This window comes from Mastigoproctus giganteus, chromosome 14 (genome assembly GCF_048544385.1).
Source record: "Mastigoproctus giganteus isolate SK-2022 chromosome 14, ASM4854438v1, whole genome shotgun sequence".
Classification (NCBI taxonomy): domain Eukaryota; kingdom Metazoa; phylum Arthropoda; class Arachnida; order Uropygi; family Thelyphonidae; genus Mastigoproctus; species Mastigoproctus giganteus.
In genome coordinates this window covers 47,982,069-48,002,544 of record NC_143588.1, presented here as the reverse complement: position 1 = coordinate 48,002,544, position 20,476 = coordinate 47,982,069, and the positions used below count along the sequence as shown (strand labels likewise).

At 38.1% G+C, this 20,476-nt stretch overlaps 1 protein-coding gene across 1 annotated transcript in view; it reads left to right on the top strand.

Moving 5' to 3' along the window:
• The first annotated feature begins 815 nt into the window (after positions 1–815).
• Positions 816–20,476, top strand: part of LOC150075113 (uncharacterized) — a 33,431-nt gene continuing 13,770 nt past the window's right edge. The window contains exon 1 of the mRNA XM_090388930.1: positions 816–1,171. Coding sequence (XP_090245056.1) covers positions 1,136–1,171 — 36 coding nt within the window. The 5' untranslated portion in view covers positions 816–1,135. The remainder of the gene's footprint in view (positions 1,172–20,476) is intronic.

Sequence of the window (20,476 nt, the reverse complement as noted above, 5' to 3'; positions counted from 1 at the left end):
CTCTTCTATTTAAACAGGTTCTGATCTTTATAGGTTATAACTTTCTCACACGGATTATTTACGGGTTCAGTGTTCATTTAAATTACTGTAAGGCAGTGGCTGATTCTGAGTTATCACCAGAAGTCATGCAAAAGAGATTCAGCTTATGCTGAAACCGAAATTGATGCCTCTAGGCTCGAATCCGGAACTATAATTGATTCTGAAACTATTCCAGGCGTTAGATACAAGTTCTGTATCTTATCTGTTTGATCATTTGGATATTTGTGCTTTCGATTATATATATATATTAGAAATCCAGAACGAGTGATCTTGAGTTTGGTTGCCATGGAAACAGAGCATCCAGTTATGAATTTAGTAAGAAGGAATCATAAATGTAGCCCTCGGGTGTGTTCTTAGGATTGACTTAGACATCACCATGGCAACTAGTCTTTTCCTCTTTTTTTTTTTTTTTTTTAACTTTAATTTTCGTTTCTTATTTTTGTGTGCACAAAGTCAAGAGAAACCAAATCACAGACATAAAGTTCCGAAGAATGGAGAGGGGTCTTGGAGATATGTTTGCTGGGGGGGAGGGAGAGTATATAGGAAACTTCTTATGCAAATCACGCGTAGCCATAAAGAGATGGCGAACTGCGCTTCAAGCCAATCTGCGGCCTGACACAAATACTTCAAGACGCTAACAACGTCGGTGTGCGCAGCTGTCCCCGTAGAAAACTGGCGGCGGTGTGAGTGACCTTGGCGGCTTAAACAGGTTCTGAATGACTCCAGAAACTATCCCTAAGGCAACGTCACCTGCATATGCACGCTGGCCTCGGAAACTGCTATCCTAGGTTACCTGTCGGAGCTGCGGAGGTTTCTCTCGGTCCGCGTGCCCACACTTTTCATGTCGGCTGTGCATTCGGGACTCTCGTGCAAGTCTCCCTTTCGACCCGCAAATCTCCGTCGCCTCTTCGTGTTGATGGTGGACAGAAAACGAACGGCACCGATGATCCGCCCGTTGACATCCTGGAATATTTGTCCGTAGCAGTTTCGTCGAGGTTTATTTTACTCTGCTCGTGTTTGCGGGAGACGTCGCCCGCCTTTTCTTAGAGAACAAGAGGAAGTCGACCACGTTGTGAGTAGGAAGTGAATTGGAGTGATGGTTTCCGTCCACACTGTAACGTCCCGTCTGCCGGTGAGTGTTGTTATTCTTTATGTAAATTGGAGTATCTTTAGTAGATGTTCATGAGTGGATTACTTTATATGAATCAATGCGCTGTTTAATTGTCTTTAGACAACAACTGGTCACGTGCTCTGTTCGAAGTTGATGAAATCGCGCTAATCTCTCATTCCATTAAACCATATGATTAATAAATCGATGTTCAGAAATGGTAGGTTAGAATTTGGAAATACGATCAGACCACATTGTCTTCTGACCATGTCCTATATCATCGAAATACCGTGGAGAAGCAAGTATAATCATCGATTATAAAGTCAAGTTTTTTGATATGTAGGCTTTGGAGTCCAACATGTAAATTAGGGAGATTTCCTATTTCTAGATTTTTAATGTTCATAAAGATTGCAATTATAATGTTGGGTTGAGTTTTATTCAGTTTGTATGGAGACACTTAAAGCCATGAGGAGTATATCGCGTCTGGAAACTGTAAAAATTCAACATTTGGAGTATCTGTTTTCGGGATGAAAATCCAACAACCAAGAGAGGAAAAACCACGTAATCCTCCCCAGAGACAGATTAACTCAGCCAAGAGATGAAAAACATAAAATTCCTCTTTTTATACGGAATTAGAACCTAGCCTTTTCTAAGCATCGTGGAAGGGACGGCAATTACAACTAATGCGTTGGCTTCGTATATTGCGCCAGCCTGAAAATTTCTCGCTATGCACTTTGTTTATGACTTAGTTTCCGGGTCACTTGCTGTTTATATTGTTGACTCACTGAAAGCCCTCGGGTAAAACTGCACCATCAGGTACAATACACCTCTGCAGTGTTTATTACTAACGTATAGGATTACGCTAACTTACTGAACTACTATAACCGTAGCCGAGTGGTCAAGCGATAGATTGCACAAGTACACGTGATTTGAGTGACAGGGATTCAAGCCCGTGACTGCTAAATACCGTACTATTTCTCCTATTCTCTGTATCTTGTGAACTCCTCTGACTCGGAGTATAAACAGAAAATTTATTTATTTTATTATTATTATTTTTATATATATAAGAGATAGCCAAAAGCCGACTTTGTCAATAATTATAGTGTAGGAGATTCATAGCTACATTTTCAGACAAAAATCCCCAAATATTGGTTGCCCGAAACTCGTCCAGTTCCCCCATAAAGAATTTTATCTCTATATAAAGATTTCAAAAACACCTGCTTGGTCTGTGTTCAATTAAGAGGTTGCAAATCTTACGTAACCTTGAGATGTCATGCACTGTTAAGGAAAAGGAAATCATACTTTTTTTTTTTACCAGGTGATTAGGTTCTGGCTCCATCTGTTGTTAATTCAACTAGTTGCGCTTAAGTCTGTCAGGGGAGGAAAAAAAATGAAAACATAAAAGAGTAATTTGCAGCTTGTCCAGTGGCATGAAAAACAAAAACCAGTTTTACAATGTCCAGCATCACTACAAAAATAAGTATACAGAAAATATTACGATGTGGGGGCGTTGAGATTACAAATTACAACGCAATTTAGACGCTAAGGACATACATAAGATGACGGAACATGGGTGTCTCATGTTCTTCCAGAGACCGGTGAACTTGCGCATGTCTAGAATCCAATATTCATACCTAACCTGTTGACATCCTGCTGTTAAGGGTAGTAGTTAACTTTATTAGCCATCTACATTTCCAAGGACAACTTCAATGTCTTAATTCGCAGGGGCAGCCATACACGTGTGTCTGCTATGTGTATGACAGGTTTAACCAAGAGAAACAGATGTGTTTGTAGTACCGGATAGCTGAGCTCCCATTAAGTTTTGTCATTAAAATCATTACATCCGTTATACATAGACAAAAGTATTATTCGGTGACTGCCGATAGTCTGTCCACCTTATCTTGTTATTATTGTCTTCACCAAGGACTTACAGCGTCTGTTGCCCTCCTGTCTTTGAACACTGAGAAGGTTATCTGGAAACAAACAAGGATAAATACATAATTAGTTAAAGTAACACGCTATTAAAAGGCATAATGTTAACAGATGCAAGTAAAAACAATTCATTTCCTGTTAAATTAATGAATACTTGACCAATAGTTAAGATAAGAACTCTACCATAGCGACAAATGCCTGGATTGAACAGATACGGATTTGTTCAAAAAACCATTTCATAAAACTGGATGCATGGTTGTAAGCGAAATTTCCCACGAGACTAATTCTTGACTAGGTCACGCGAGAAGAATTTTAAACATCAATAAACACTTTCAAATGCTTTAAATAAAGCTTGAATCTTTCCATTAAATATTTACATTTGATTTTATTTGGAAAAGACTATTTGCCTAAGGAAAACGGATCTTGTTCGAGAATATCTATTGTTGCGTTTATATCAGTTGGACACGCAACAATTATTCTCCCCACAGCGCGTGGATTTCGATTGTTGATTCGTCTGCCACTATAAAGAATATTCGTCTGTCACTAAAAAGAATATTCGTCTGCCACTATAAAATTCGTCTATCACTATAAAGAAATCGCATTTCAAAAATTTCAAAATTTTAAATTTAAAAAGTCTGTTTCATTACCTTTCATTGTGTTACGTCAATGTTGTGTGAGTTCGTCTGTGAATTTATGTACATGGAATAAATATATTAAACAATCCCTCCATATTTCATTTCTTATCTGACAATACCGTATCACTTTCTCCTATCTTTTTTATCCACTACATATGTAACAAACGAGCAAACCTTAGCATTTCATGTAGCTACAATCGAGCTCCAACTGTGTCACACAAATAGAAAAAAAAATAAAATGCTAGGAAAAGCTTGTCAACAAATAGGTGACCTCGATTATGCATGTTTTGAATGTACTGATTTAAAGGAAACTGGATCTCTGGTCTACATTCGTGCCTTTAGATTTTACAAGGAAAATCGAGTCTGCTTACGTCACCCTTTTCTGTATTTAAGAAAACTGAAAGGCTCTCCTCTTTCTTTTCACCAAAACTTCAGATGAATGGCAGTATTTAGAAAGAACGTGTTTGTTTACAAATTTATTATTTGCGATCATTATTTATTGTTAGGAATACGATGCCATGATTTCTTTCGAAAAAGGACGAGGACTCATAACAGGTTGCTAACAGCTCCCCTCCAGGTAGATTTTTGAACTGCCCTAAAAAGAAAGAAGAAGGGGAAAATGTAAAGGAGGAAATTTTCATCTGATGTCGCTAGCAGTGGTGCCCAAATAATTTCCTTAAACTTGATTATATTACATGATATTCAAATCTATAGTGGTATCCAAAAGTTAAGTTACAACCATAAAATCGGAGATATCAAGAAATTTCTACAAAATCTTTTGCTTAAGAGCATAATTATTATTATAAGACTCAATTATTTTTAAATAGAATAGATTTAAGATACCATTACTTTAAGGGAGTATGCGCCCTTAAAGATAAACAGCTCTCGTAATGAGCCCCGCGTTGTTTAAAAGGCTGATGAGAAGGTCTTATGATAATAAATTCCTCTGCTCTATAACAGAAGATCTTACCGCATAAAGGGAGGAATCGGGAGAAGGACGACACGTTTGAGTTGGTCTCCCTAAAGCAGGGAGACCAACTCAAACGTGTTACAAGGAACCCTATAGGGTTCCTTGTACGTCTTTATACAATTTGTTTCAAAACCACAAGGTTTCTGGAATTGAGTCCATTGCACGTTTGTCAAAGCATACGACCATGATAGAACTCTCCATGGCAAGTTGACATACGGGAAGATATGAAGTTTTCTGAACAGTATAAACAGGTAGCCTGGAAAGTCCATGGTGTTCTATCGATGATTTATCGAACGTTATCCTGTAGAGATAGGAAGGTCGTAATCCCACTGTATAAGGCACTTGTAAGACCACATTTGGAAAGCTGTGTTCAAGTATGAACACCACATCTGAAAACAAGACACAGAGCTTCTTCAAAGACGGGCAACTCGAATGGTGAGATCGGCAGAAGGGCGACCGTATGAAGGAAGACTCCGATTATGTAGGCTACAGAGCTTGGCAACCAGGCACCTTAGAGGAGACATGACTGAGGTTTACAAGGCTCTCAGAGGGATTCGTAAAATGAATGAAGATGGAATTCTCACTGTTATAAAGAATTGTTATTGTTATAGTAATAGTAACAGTAATAGAGGCATGTGATGCAAGAAAACAAACGTATGAGCTTATGTAGCATCAGCCGTAAAAAAAAAAAAAAAAAAAAAAAAAAAAATTCACACAACCATTCCCCCTCAAAGTTTGTGTAGTTCCTCCTTGAATTTATTTAAGCTATCAACTTCCACAACGACAACGACAGATGGAAGATTGTTCCATCAATTAACCATCCGCTGGCTAAAGGCAAATTTCTGCACATCAATTCTACAATTGTCTTTCCTCAATTTCAATTTATGTCCCCTTAGGTTCGTAATCTGAGCAAGTGGAAGAATCCCACTCAGAATTCAGCATGCCCAACCCATTCAAGGCCTTATACACCTCAATAAGATCACCTCGCAGGTGCCCAGTCTCCAGCCGCTGAAATTTGTAGAACTTAAGCCTCTTTTGGTAAGAGGACCCCTTCGATCCCCTCACCAATCTTGTTGCCCCTCTCTGTAAATGCTCAGGCAAATCTACATCCTTCTTAAAATGAGGCCTCCAGACCTGTACGCAGTACTCAAGGCATGGCCTGACCATTGCCTTATACAAAGGATAATCAATTCCTGTTCATCATTGACAAAATTCATGACCTGCTCTTGCAGCCTGTCTGCATTGCTCAGAAAACTTCATATCTGATTGCACAATTACTCACAGGACTTATTCATATTCTACCACTCTCTAAGTGTAGTACCACACGGTTGGTTCATACCCTGGGGTTACTTCTAGCCATATGCAGTACTTTACATTTGCCTATGTTAAATTTCAGTTGCCACATCTCAGCCCATCTGCCCAAATTTTATAGATGCTGTTGCAGTACCACACTGCCATTATTGTCATTAACAACCCTGCCAACCTTGTATCATCTGCAAACTTCGACACTAAGCCTGATATACCTGAAATACAAAATATATTTGTATATTCATCAATATCGTTGATAAATATACAAAACAACAGGGGGCCCAATACCGAACCCTGTGGGAATCCACTAATAACATTAGTCCAAGAAGAGCAGCGTCCATTGATTACCACCCTCTATCTTCTCCCACTCATCCACCCTTTTATCCATTGTAGCAACTTACCCTTAATACCATACCGCTCCAATTTGTACAATAGTCTTCCATGCGCAACAGTGTCAAAGCTTTCCTGAAATCCAAGTGTATGATACCAAAATTATTTTTTGCATCCAGTTCTTTTGTGACAACATCGTAGTATCCAATCAAATTTGTCAGACAAGACTTTCCCTTAACAAACCCATGCTGTGTCTGAATTATTGCTGCAGTCTTGTCTAGATGATTCTGCAATGCATCTTTAACCAGTGACTCCATTATTTTACCCGGAACAGAAGTTAAACTAACTGGTCTGTAATTACTCGTGTCACCCTGCGATCCCCATTTGTGAATTGGGGATACATTTGCACATCTTCAGTCCGTGGGGACCTCCCCTGAGTTCAAGGATGCTCTCATAAATACGGGTAAGGGTTTGCTTAGTTCCTTTGCCGCCTCCTTTAATATAACTGGATAAATCCCATCCATCCCAGGTGCATTTCTTATGTTTAACTTCAACAAATTCTCCTCCACTTTTCTCTCAGTTATTACAAAATCATTAAGCTCCCTTACAATTTGATAAACTCTTGCATTTTCCTTTCTTAATGCCTTTCTTTTCTTCCTCATGTGTGAATGTAGATGCAAAATACTTATTCAGTTTGTTTGCTATCTGAGCAGGATCATCAACAGTCGAACCATCGATATCAAGTGGACCAATCTGATTCATCCCTTTCCTTTTAGAGTTTATATAAGTAAAAAAATCCTTGCTGTTTTTCTTAGCATCCTTTGCCAAAGATTTCTCGTAATCTGCCTTCGTTTGCCTAATGTCATTTGTGACTTCGTTACAGATTAGCTTATGTCTACCATAGGCTTCTGCGTCACCTGATAACTTGTATGCATCCCATGCATTTTTCTTGTCTGCCACGAGTCTCACTAGTTCATTTGACAACCATTTAGGCCTAAACTTTGAACAATACAAAAGCCTAGTAGCTTCCACGATTAATTCCTTGAATATTTCCCACTTAAAATTTGCTGTTGGTAACATCATCAGTTTGTCCCACTGTACAGAATTTAAAAACTGTCTTTGACGACTGTACTCATCTTCACGCAAAAACCCTTTCCTTTACCGCTGATAGTAATTATATCTTTAAGTAAATCCCACATCAGTACACTGTGATCACTGCCACCTAGTGGTTCCTTTCTCTGCAAATTCTTAATACACGAATGATCACTGATGATAACCAGATCAAGAGTATTGTCCTCTTTAATTGCCTCTGGAACATGCATGCTGCTGCAGAAAACAATCATCCAATAAATCCACAAAACTCTTGCTAGTGTGCGAGTGACCAACCCACAGGTTCCAGTCAATATCTGGGAAGTTAAAACTCCCCACTATAAGACATTCTGATTTATTAACCCACTGTATTTCTCTGTACAATTGTTCTTTGTTTTTGCTCTTATATTATTTTTCTCTGATTGGGGGTTCCACCTCGTGATGGGTATTGCTACCAAGTACACAGGGTGGTTGTTGTTATGTCTTGTGTTACTGTTGGTCGAGGAACTCTCTGACTATCCTACAAGTGTTCAGGACTGCGGCTTTTTGGAGTTCCTTGTAGGTGTTCACTGGGAGACCTATTGCTGCTAGCTGTTATGTAGGGTTTTTGGAACCGTACCAGTGGTTGACACGATGATCGGGATGGTCGTTACTTGTTGCATATGCCACATCTCTTTGATCTCCTATCTTTGGTTCGTGTACTTCCTGATATTTTCTCCATGGGTTTTTTGCAGGTTGCCAGTGTTGGGCACTGCTGTATCAATCAGATATTTAGCCTTTTTTTTCTTGCTCACAAGGGCTATGTCCAATTCCAGGAGGGTTATGTCCAGGCACAAATTCAAAAGAAATGAAACTCTCCTCTTCATTAAATTTATAGTGTAGTATACAAGTCCGCTGATATGAGTTTCCTGTAGGTTTTGTCATAGCAGTACCTGTTCGGGTTGATTTTGAAGTCTCCAAAGAGCTCCAGAGTATTCGCAGAAACAGCCAGCATAATTCATCCGTGTGATGCAGAGGGCTTCGGAGACTATGAGGGTAGTGGAGCCGGGTCCCCAGGGCGTGGCCTGACAACAAGATTATCAATTTGAGGGGCATTTAAACTTCCAGTCAGAAGTTGTGCAAGAGTACAGATGTTATGCATGGTAACCATCTGAATCCACGGAGCAACGTTCAAGTTTGCATATAGAATGGCTTTTGAAATTGTAAAGGGCTTCCCAGCAATCCTATTCAACCACCAGAGCACGTAGTATTCCAGGCTGAGAAACTTCCTATATTAGGAAGTTTCTCACCTGGAACATTTGGGAAAAGGATCATATAATTGAAGCATATAGGGAAACAGGAACGATACATCTTTGGATGTATTGGGTCACTACATGTAGTTGGTTCCGAATCCCAGTTATTTCCTGTCTTACACCTAAATGGCAGCGAGAGTTTTCGTTCTGGTGTTCTGAAAGTGCCTTTTAAAGGTAAGGTCCTCATCCCACGTCTCTCCAAGGTCAGTGTAGGTGCTGACTTTCGTAACCTGTGCTCCATTAATAGATAACACAATTCTATTCTTTTTCTTCTTATTATTTATTGTCAGTTGTGCGGACCTGTCATAGTTAAATCTTAAACCTATCTAAATTTATTTGTAGTTTATAAAGCTTAGCTTTGGCGTGGGAATTGACGTTGGACACAAGGGCTCTTTCGTTAGAGATAACAAAATACTTAATATTATCGCCATAAGAAATAAAACTATGATTCTGAGATAGAAAATGTTCCAGAGCGACCGCGAAAAGCAAATCTGATAAAACATCTCCCTGAGGGATGCCCCAAGTGAGGGTGTATTCTGCACGGAATTCTTGATGTTGTACGATTAAGTGCCTTGGCTTCAAAATGGTCTTGATAATCTGTAAGAGTTTTCCTTCAATGCGAAAGTAAACTGAAAAAATATTTTCAAGGGCAGGTAAGGAAATATTATCAAGAACTCCAATATTTCACAACTAGGAGCTATAAATTCAAATTACAGGGCTTGAGGTTTAGATTACATTGTAGGAAGTTTTCTTTTAGCCAGCTAGTCGTTGATTGCTGGAACAGGCCTTCTCAGGTACTCCAGGCTGACAGTTTGAATAAATTCAAAGGTCAACTGGATGAAGAAGGAAGCATATACAGTAATTTGTATTTTCTTATCTACTTGGTGTTTTTTTGCCAGTGCAGCAAAAGTCTGTGGCTTCCTTGCACTATATGGCGATTACTATTACTTACTTGATCGCTTCCCTCTACGAGGTTATTTGCGTATCGTAAGTCGTTCGCAAGTAGTGGTGTTAGAGCTATTGTATTGGTCGAGACATTGTCAATGTAACAAGTGATGGAACTATGAGAGAACATTAAATTTTGTTTCAAAAAGGGGGAAAGTAAGATTGACAGCTAAGAAGTGGTAAAATAAGTTTGATGCTCTAGCTCGCTCTTGTGTTTTTCCAGAATGGTCGCGAGGACCTGGAGAACTATAAGCGCGGTGGACGAAACCATGAAAGTTGTTCAGCTAAATTATCCCCCTCCTTATTTTTTTAAATTTATTTTTCTCGGACTACTGGAGATGGTGAGTTCTCAGATGCATCTGAAAATTGTTTCCAAATGCTCTACAAGCGATTTCACAAGAGTGTAACTGCTCAAAGCGATTACTTTGAAAAATATTACAAGCTTGTTCTAGCATCGTGTTTTCTTTAAATTGACTCACTCCTGGAACTTATATGATCCTTGTATTATTCCTTGTATGTTGGAACTCCTGATGACCCTGAGCTTGCCTTCGAAACACCTATCCTTCCTTCTGATGTTGCCATAACCTTGACATTACCATCCTTGACATGTTTAAGTCTCTGGCTGTCTCAGTTTTGCAAATGTACGTCCACCACCCTGCCAAAAACCATCCACCGCTCGTACTCCCAGTCATTTATGTCTCTTATGTCATCAAAGATTAAATGTTAGATTAGGCTATGCGTGTGCTAAGCACCAAAGCAACTAAGACTATGAAGCTTCAGTATATCTTGTCCGTAATTGCTTGTATTCTATGGTCGGTTTGCTGTTTGCTAGACGAAAAAAAAGAAAAGAAAAGAAATTTAGAGAAAAATACTATGCAGCCCTCGTCTGAGACTGACTAACTCAGCCGCGTTGTGAAAAAAATCCCATAAAAATTCTTTGCGTCGCTCAATATTCAAACTGGGACCTTTTCCACGAAAGAGAAAACCTAAAAGATTATTTCTGAACCACTTTAGATTACAAATTATTGTTGCTGCTGTAGTGTGCACTTTTATAGCCTGCTTTATTTGCATATTTCTGAGGATAGAACAGTATTCAGACTCCCCATGTTAAGTTAAAGCACAACTGAAATTTCGTGTGATAAAGTGCACAATTGTGCTAAATCCATCATACTACGTTAGAATCATGTCCCTCATTTCTTGTCCTGCTTTAATCCATCCTGTTGCTTCCGGGAAACAAGAGCTCCCAAAACGATAAACAGACGTCTGAATGACGTAACCCTACATAACCCCTTAAGTAAAGTTCACAAAGTTCAAATCCTTGGCTGTCATCATCAAATAAGGCACATGATGAGATTACTTTAGTAGCTCTGTCTGTCACCATTTTGCGTGACATAATCGACCAAACCGCAATAACCCTGACCTGCATATAGAAAAAGCAGAAACGTTAGAATGCCAAGCTGATAAGAAACTTAAATAGTTTTTAAATTTTATATATAAAAAAAAAATATCTGAAAAAACACGCACAACAAATCCATTAAAACTGTAATCAGTTGCCGAAGAATCAACAGAATTAATGTAAAAATATTTTTACACGTCACGCGCATCTTCAACGTTATAGCGCCACGTAGTGTCACGCAGAAGAAATATGATCCAATTAAGTGTTTTGTAACCTGTCCAAGCGAGATTTTACTTTCAGAAGCGCTACCTCTTTTTCTCGCAATCCTTCGAATTCGGAATGCAATGAAAAGTAATAATAATACACTTCATTCTGTGGAGATTGCTGCTCAACTATCCTACCTGATTCGTGACATTCCGGTAAGAGCACTGACCTGTAATAGGAGCCGTTTGAAAACCTCCCGTGTGTTCTGGCAGATTAGAAAATATGACAAAGATCACTCATGCAGTTAATGTTAGCTGCTCCAGCCTATTATTTAAAGGAAAAGAAATAAATACGTTATATGTTCAAAATGCACGCATGCACACAAACACGACTAACGTTTAAGTCATCGGTAAACTTGTCTAACAAACAGAGCAACCAGTTGGCAGAGGGTTAATCAATATTAATAACATAACTGATTTGATAACAGATCAATGTTATCTTAGTATTTGTTGATAAACCATTGATCGTTCTCCCAACTCTACTAATCACTCAGAACTTTTGAACTTCTTTTCTTTGAAACTCGAATTTCTCCTGTCTAACTTTCATTGGTGATTTTAACGTTGACTACTCCATATGGCTTCAATATTCTTCAATCGTCTCAACCAGGTCCTGGATACACAGACCCAGTTGGCTGAGATGCTGAGGCTTTTGCGATTATTAATGATCTAACACAACGTGCTCATTTTCCTACCGGGATATCAGACAATCCTAAGCACACATTCAACACTCTTGATCTTTCCTCACAAGTACCCTTCTAAGTACACGGCTAGTATTAGTGATCCTCTAGACACCTCAGGTCGTAACTTGGTGATGGTCTCTTCTCCACTGGAGTATCTGTCTTCCATGGCCATTTTGTAATTTGTTTTTACAAGAATGCGAAATGGAATGACCCGCGTGATTTCTGTTCCTCTTTTGGTTTGTTTTAAAATTTTCGACCGTAATGTTTGCTCAGATTGTGCTAGAGAATTTATTCTCGTAGGGATGAAATCCTTTATTCCACACTCCATGATAATATCTCATCCTTTATCTAAAATTTAGTTTCCCAATAAATACGCTAAAGCTGTTTAAGATAAGAATGTGGTATATCGTAACTGGCTTGCACCCAAATCTCCAGGTTCACTTTCTGCCTACACCAAAGCTCGCAACAATTATAAAGCAGTTATTAATCAGTCCAAACTAGACTTTGAACAGGCTAAGAGTACAAAACTTGCGTCTTGTCCAAAAGGTAGACGAGCATTCTGGTGTCTTGCTAAAGCTATTGACCACAACTTTTGCTCATCTGTACCCCACCTCTGTTAAAACCTGATGGTTCTATTGCGAACTGAGTTAAAGATAAAGCCGACTTACTAGCATCCTATTTTTCTTCTAACTCTTGCATACACTATCTAAGTAAACCCAGCACTCCTGGGTGGCACAGTTGGTATAATCACCGTCCTCCCCACACCGAGTGGAAAAGACCTGAGTTCAAATTCCGTCAATGACCTGAGGAATTTTTATGGGACCTTTTTCACAACGTGGCAGAACTGAACGCCTCCTGTGGTTCCATCAAAAGGATATCAAAAGAATTTTGAACAATCTTGATGCCAAGAAAGCTCCACGTCCTGGTGGTGTTTCTCCATTTGTTCTCAAAACCTGTGCTCCTGTTCTATGTCGTCTTTTTAGACTTCTTGATTCGACTGATGCTTTTCCTTCCTCCAGCCAGTTTCTAAAAACGGCGGAAAGTCATCCGATTCAGTTATTGTCCCACTGAACTTCTACTCTTTTCAATGCAATGGAGAAATAATCCATTACCCTCCAATTCCTAAACCATCTCAAAGCCTTCCATCTGATCAACGATCGCCAATATGGTTTCCGTCAGTGCCGATCCACTGGGATATACTGAATTTTGTTACCTATCTATGGACAAATTGAATTGAAAAGTTTGGAGAAACTCAAGCAGTTGCTTTACATTTCTAAGGCTCTTGATCGTGGTATGCAGGTCTTCTAAAACAGCTTCATCTCATGGCTTGTCTTCGGTTTTGGAAACTAGATAGCCAGTTTTCTCTGTGATGGTAGACAGCACTCTGTCTTTCAGAAAACACACTAATGAAGTTCCATACGGTATTCCGTTCTTTCTCCCTCTCTTTTCCTCTTGTATATTAACAACTTTTTTCTGATGACTGTTAATTCTATATATATTGTTTTACCGATGACAGCACACTGCATGCCACCTTCCAGTTTTTGAAACTTTCCTAGGCACAAACAACTTCAACTTCTCGAAATCTACCACAATTTCCAGGAGATATAGAAAATGTAGGTAACTTCAATCCTTCAAAAACTCAGTTCTGTGTTAGGGGACTCGAACTGTAGTCTTTTCCACTTGGTGTGGTGAGGACGGCAATCCTACTTACTGTGTCAAGTAAGTAGGATCCCCCTCCTTACCACACCAAGTAGAAAAGACTCCAGTTACTGTGTTAAGTAAGTAGGATCGCGAGGGCGTAAAATTTACTACTGAAAATCATGTTGAACATATTCACACTGAGCATAAAGGTTAATTTTATTTGCTCGTGTCCTCATTCAGCGAAGAAATTAAGCAGAACTGTATTTCCTGAAGTGTGAATAATGAAATTGTCTTCAAATTTCATTTGGCTCCTATAATCATCGATGTCATTTATGCCGAATTAAGAACCGGTTAGGACAGCCTAACTACATTGCTCCTACTAGTTTTTTTTTTGTTTTTAAGTATTCTTCACCATAATAAGGTCAAATACTTTGCTAGTTAATGAGATGTCGCTGTTCAGGGGAATGAGGAATAATTTTTTCTTTCCTTTTATTAATGATGAGTCTACGCATTGTACCCGTGACATCTTTGGTATTTGAAATTAGCTCCTCAGTGTCTGCACGCGTTTCACTTAACCCAATTCATGCCTGATCCGCATCACTGGTTCAAAATAAAGCGAAGGGGTATCGTTGCCACATCCGCCTATTGTTCACAGTGGAAGAATCAGCATCCGAACCTTGATGTATGTTCGCAATTACTTATTATCGTCTGATACCCCTTGGTTCAAGCGCAGCCGGAACTGTGTTCGTGCTCTCTTTTCCCCGTTGGCAACGCCTGCTTTAAACGTTGAACTCACGTGCGACATGTAAAAGGTTTGAAAGCTTTTGTTTTTGAACACTGTCGACTTAGTACTGTGTATCACTTTAAGGCTTGGGAATAATGGATTATCGGTTAATTTAAATCTACGATTGTCAAAAATGATCGATGACGTCATCATTGAGCTGCCGATGCCTTCGAAACTTTCGTTGGAATTTTACGAATTTGGACACCACTGACCAATTACAAAAAAATATTTTTTTAAATAAAGTTAAAGACATATTTTAATTATTATTGCAGTTTTAATTCATTGAGAGAAGTGGTACAACAGTTTTCGTTTCTGTGCTTGTAATTCTTGAGTTTATTATTTTCAGTTGGCCATGATGACGACATTCAATATATAATGCAGAAACGTCTCCAGTCACTGAATGGTTGTATTTGCGTGTTTTAGCTTATAGCATTAGAGAAATAATCCTTTTTCCACAATAAAATTCTCTCTATAACAATCACGTGATGTTTTGAATTAAATCAGGAGTGCCTCTGATTATTTGGCTAAATTTGGTGATTATAGTTATTTTTAATAAACAAGAGTCAAAAAAATAATACATACAGCTACTAAAGCCAAAAAGTGACACAGAGTTATTCTGGATAGCCAAAATTCAAGAACTAATGCAGAACTGAAAGAAAAATGAATATTGGGGCACAAGCCGAATGACGTATTGACGTGTTTCTACACGGAACAGCTGCTTATGGAATAACTCCCTAACAAAAACAGCTGTAAAAAAAAAAGGGCCATTTTGGCTACACGCTAGAATGCTCTCCACTCCATCTGGCATCTTCTGATTGATTGTCAGAGCGACACGCAAGATAGCCCTGCTCGAGGCCACTTAAACTTCCTGACGATCTCATTCAACAAATAGTCTCTTAACTCACTGTTGCGTGATGAAGATCCTAAAAGGTGACATCCTTAGTTCCTGGTTTTCTCTAAAAGTTCTCAGTGTTAAGGTAATGAATATGCCGTGAGATAATGAACGATCTCTTATTATTAGCCGCAGTCGAGACTTTTGATGTCATTAAGAAAAATGTGTTTCCCGAACAGCTGTATTGTCTGTGTGGGAAAATAGGTTGCTAAATTATCTAGATATTTCGTTAACTATTCTGTAGAAAGATGGCACTTCCTAGTTTATTTTTGCATATAATAAAACATAACGCCTGATTGCGTCCAGGTAATCTCCACTTCTTAACTCAGCCGCGTGAAAATACTCTGCTGTGTTCTCTTAATCTCATTTCATTTTATATGTTAATTTATTCATAACTCGCAATCGGCGCATGCGCAGATTCTGTTTCGAATGTAAACAAGGTAAATTTATGTAGATGACGCAAATGTGAGTCACGTGGCACGCGCTAAAGAAAACAGAACGGGCCGATATATTTGAATTGTAAATGCATACTGTTATCCATAACTTTTCACGCATAACACTTCTATTTTTTTATTAACGTATAAACACTATTAAATTAGTGATGCGCATAACAAACAAAAGTATACTTAAATACATCATCAGTCTGTGACGATTTTGAGAACGATAAATAATAATAATGAATAAAAAGAAAAAGTTTATATATATATACCTGCTGAATATATATATAATTTAATCAGAGATTTTGGGCATGCGCACATCTTAAGTTTCTGTCATTCCATGATACCTTTTGAAATGAGGATGATTCGTAGTCTGAATTTTTGCATTTTTGGGGGGTTTATAGTAACCCCCATAGGGGGATGTACGTAGTCTACATAAGAACCTACAGAAAATTATTCGTAATGCTCACTAGGCTAGATAAAACTGGGTCTGCATTAATTACACCATTGAAATAGATATAAAATTATTTATTGAAATTTGCCTTTGCCTCTGGCAATGGTGTTCCTAGGACAATGTGTATTCTTATAAGGGGATGGTTTCTGTCAGTCTGTAGCTGACAGTGTCAGGGATTAGGACAATAAAGAAAAGTGACGTCATATTTTATGTACTGTTGTCACTGATCCTTCAAGAGAGCCCCTAAAACAATGAATATGACGTCAAAGGAGTAGGGGGGAAAACCGATCGTTTGAATGAATACATACGAGTCTTCCAGACGAAATAAATTCCAATAAAAATGAATTAATAAAAAATTTACAAAGATGAGATTTAGGATTTATATTTCGGACTCAGCCGCCAGAGTGTTATTTCTAATCGCCGATGACTAGTAGGCGTCTGGTTTTTGTCCGGCCCTTGTATAAAGTACATCACTATCGTGAAATTCAGCTATTTATTGGACGTTTGCGTGGGAAATAACACTTTGTAAATGTCATTTGCCTCTTGTGGCACTGTTTTCCAGGACCGGTGAGAACTTATTGAAGTCTACAATTACTGTTTGTAATGAAGCGACAAAGAATGTAGTATGGCAGACGAGTAGCATTCCCCCTCCCTCATCCCCATAGCCGTAGGGGACGAATAATCTCTCGCAATCAAAGTAGTAATCTTTTCCGCAACCTCATATCAGTAAAAGAGGCCAACGTACGGCATGCGTCCTATCTTGGCCTTCACAGCTTCCCGATCATAGATGTTACAGAGCAATCAGCCGACTCAGGTATTATCTAAACGCCATTGATGAGTAGAGTTCTCCTTCGACAAAGTCGTAGGAGAACACTAGAGGTTGACTCGGTTGTAATGTGCTTCGGAAAATATGCGCGGTATGTCTGACCTCGTTTGTAGCATACAGAGGCGTGCAAAAGGACCCTGAGCTAAGTCGTGTTTTCTACGAAAACTGGTTATCCATGGTGGCTTTAAAACATGTGAGTAAAATTTGTTGTGAACTACTGCCTCTTCTCTTAAACTTGCTGAATTTGAACGTTTGATTGTCACGTGAGTGAGTTAACATGTCTCAAAATAAATAAGATGAATAGTTAAGAAGATAAGAAATAGGGTCCTTCGAAATCGTTACGGGAAGTTTAGAATAAACAATTTCCGGTATTTGAAAGTTGTACAGAAGCATGGAATCTCTCACTATTTTTTTTTTTTTTTTTGAATAAGTAACTCTAGCCACGTGACATTAACGTATAGTGTTTATAAATTGTGTGTTCTATGGTCGCTTTATCTGTTTTGCGGGATAAAAAATTCTAGTTTTTCAATGGGGGAAACCAATCATTTTACCGCTTTCTTAACTTTGGCTGTCTATGAAAATCGAACTAAAAGCCTAGACTTCCTCACGATCAAGGTGATGATCAATAGGTTCTAATTTGTGGGCCTCATGATTGCAAATGCGGGTTCGTGAAACTTCTGTCCAAAGAGTGGCACGATACCGTATGGGTGTACACGAACTTGCACTGCCTTATGTGCGACGAAATACGACATTAACTGCTGTGATAATGCCGTAACGATTTCCGTCTGGGAGTCGGTCAGCCGTTCCAATGCACGTCAGGTGTTAACAGTGGTGGTCTTCCACTTCATTTGCGTTCGTAAACACTGCCAGGTTCCCTGAACCGCTGTGTTCAATACGATGTAGTGGGAGCTGGTAGAAAAACTGCCAGTATTTTAAATGATTTCTCATGGAAAAGAGGTGTCAAAGAGGAATGTTTGTTTTCCATAGATAACGATACCAGAAAAAAAAATCTAGAGACAGCTGTTGGTAAGCTTTAAATACTATGGAATTTATTCCTGAAGAATGTAGTTTCGCACTGGTTATGACCTTTGTTTTACCGTTTTTTAATGTCATTAGATAATTTTTAAATATACGTTTAAAATTAAAAATTTCTACTTTATTTTTATAATTTTTCCCAGTGTTATTTTTTCTACTTTTTTAATAAATGCTCTCATGTATTTTTATGTTTTTCTATTTATTTTTCTAGTTTAATTTTATTTTATAATTTATTTATTAATTAATTTTTTAAATTCATTACAATTTCCCTAATTTAATTTTTTAAATTTATTAATTTTTTCCTAATTTTACATTTTATTAATTTTTAGATTTAATTCGTTTTTTTTTATTTCAAAATTACGTGACTTTTAATTCATTCCATTCTAGATAGGGCAGGGATACATTTAATTTTATGGTTTTCAAAAAATCTACAAAATCCAACACGTAATTCTATCTTTCCTTCCATAAATTCTCTCTCCAATACGTAGCAAAAATCAACAATCTGCTTGTACTCTATTCAACATAAGCAATTTACAGAGCAACCCAAGCAGAACACTTCCACCTCATTCTAAGATATCTTTATTTAGGATTAATACATTTAAAAATGTGGACCCCCCTCCATCGGTGCAGTGAAGCCTTAACCCGGATTTTAATAGATATGTCCTGGTGTTCGAACAATTAACTTGTAAAAAAGAAAAATGAAATAAATGTGTATTGTAATTAGAGCAAAGAAACTGCCACTATTCTCGTGTTTCTACAATACACCCTGTTTGAACAAGAGCATGTTCGAATTACAAAGGGAGACACCTAAAGCAGGTACCAATTCATTTATGGTCTGGTTTCATTGTTGGTACACAGAATAGGGTAAATGTTGGAGAGATGCCACAGCAGGAATTATATCTTTGAGTTAAAGCCGATACAGGGTCTTGTGTGTCGCTATTTTTATTTGTTTTCAAAAATTGGGTCGTTTCAGACTTGGTGATAAGTAGTCATGTTTTATGGTCGAAATTTTGTTCTCTTATTTCTTAACGTAAATAGTATAACCACTAATAAATCTCACTGTCAGTCCTCCTGTAGTAGAAACATCCATAAATATTCTTAAAATGGGCTAAGAAAGCTTATTTCTTCATATTCCTAATGTCCTGCTAGGTATTATCATACAATCTTAGACTGACAAACCCTACAGGTACATTTTCAAATTAATTCGTTTTTTTTTATTTTATTTTATTTATGAGAATCCCAAACAGGAGAGGTATTAGAACCTGTAGTACTTAGTACCATGCATGGGTTGAAGGTTAAGAAGATGAGAGAAGATACTTGTTGACATTAGACTTGAACTTCTATAGATTGCAATTTTCAGGAAATACGTATGCAAGTTGTTCCAGAAAACGGAAGTTGAAGGAAAGTTGGTTCCATGAGTTTGAAGTTGGACAGTCAAAGGATGTTGATTGGTTGCGGCACGTGTGCGGACTGGTTTGGAAGAGGAGAATTATAGAAGCGAATTCAGAAGAACAGTGCCCATGGAAGTATCTATAGAAAAGGCATGCAGCAGAAACAGAAAATGGGGAGTCTGTGTTAGAGATGGGTCATTAATTAATCTAACTGCCTTCTTTTGAATGGAATCTAGAAGCCTGGGAGAGGTTTTGGAAGCACCGCCCCAGATGTAGGACCAATATTCCATGGTAGGGCGGATTTGAGATTTGTACAGAGTGAACAGCTGTTTGGAAGAAAAGTAACGCCGAGAGCGAAAGAGAAAACCAAGTTTTTAGATGCAGAGGAAGCAATATTTGTAATGTGCTTGTGCCAAGAGGGATTAGAAGTCGGGGTAATCCCCAACAGAGATATATCATCTTGCCTAGAAATCGGAGTGGTATCGAAGATAAGCATAGGAGCAGAAGAATCTTTTCTGCGAGATATAAGACAGGACTGAGTTTTAGAAGGATTAGAATCAACTAAGTTGTCTTTGCCCACTGGAGATCAGCATTTAAGGAATTGGTAGTGGATATTCGAGAAGTTGAAGCTGTTTGAGCAGGACCAGGTTTCTCAGACTGGAAGGTGGAATGCAATGTGCTATCGTCAGCAAAAGTTACTCTACGAGGTTTGTTCAAAAAGTTGAGGAGGCGAAATGGCTTTGAATTTACAGTTTTTTTTGGAAATGAAAGGATTAAAATATACTAGTCCAGTTTACAAATTAATAAACCATTAATAAATTACTTAAATTTATCGTGTCTGTGAAAATATATATCACGCAGTCTAACTGACAGCTAATAGTGTACCAGATCTAGTACATTGTACCATATGTCAACTGGTGGAAAGACATAAAAGCTGTCATAACAGTTAGATTTATTCCCGAGTATATTAATCAATTATTATGTCTATAAATTCTACAGTCAATTTTGCTTAGTTTACTTGATGAAAAA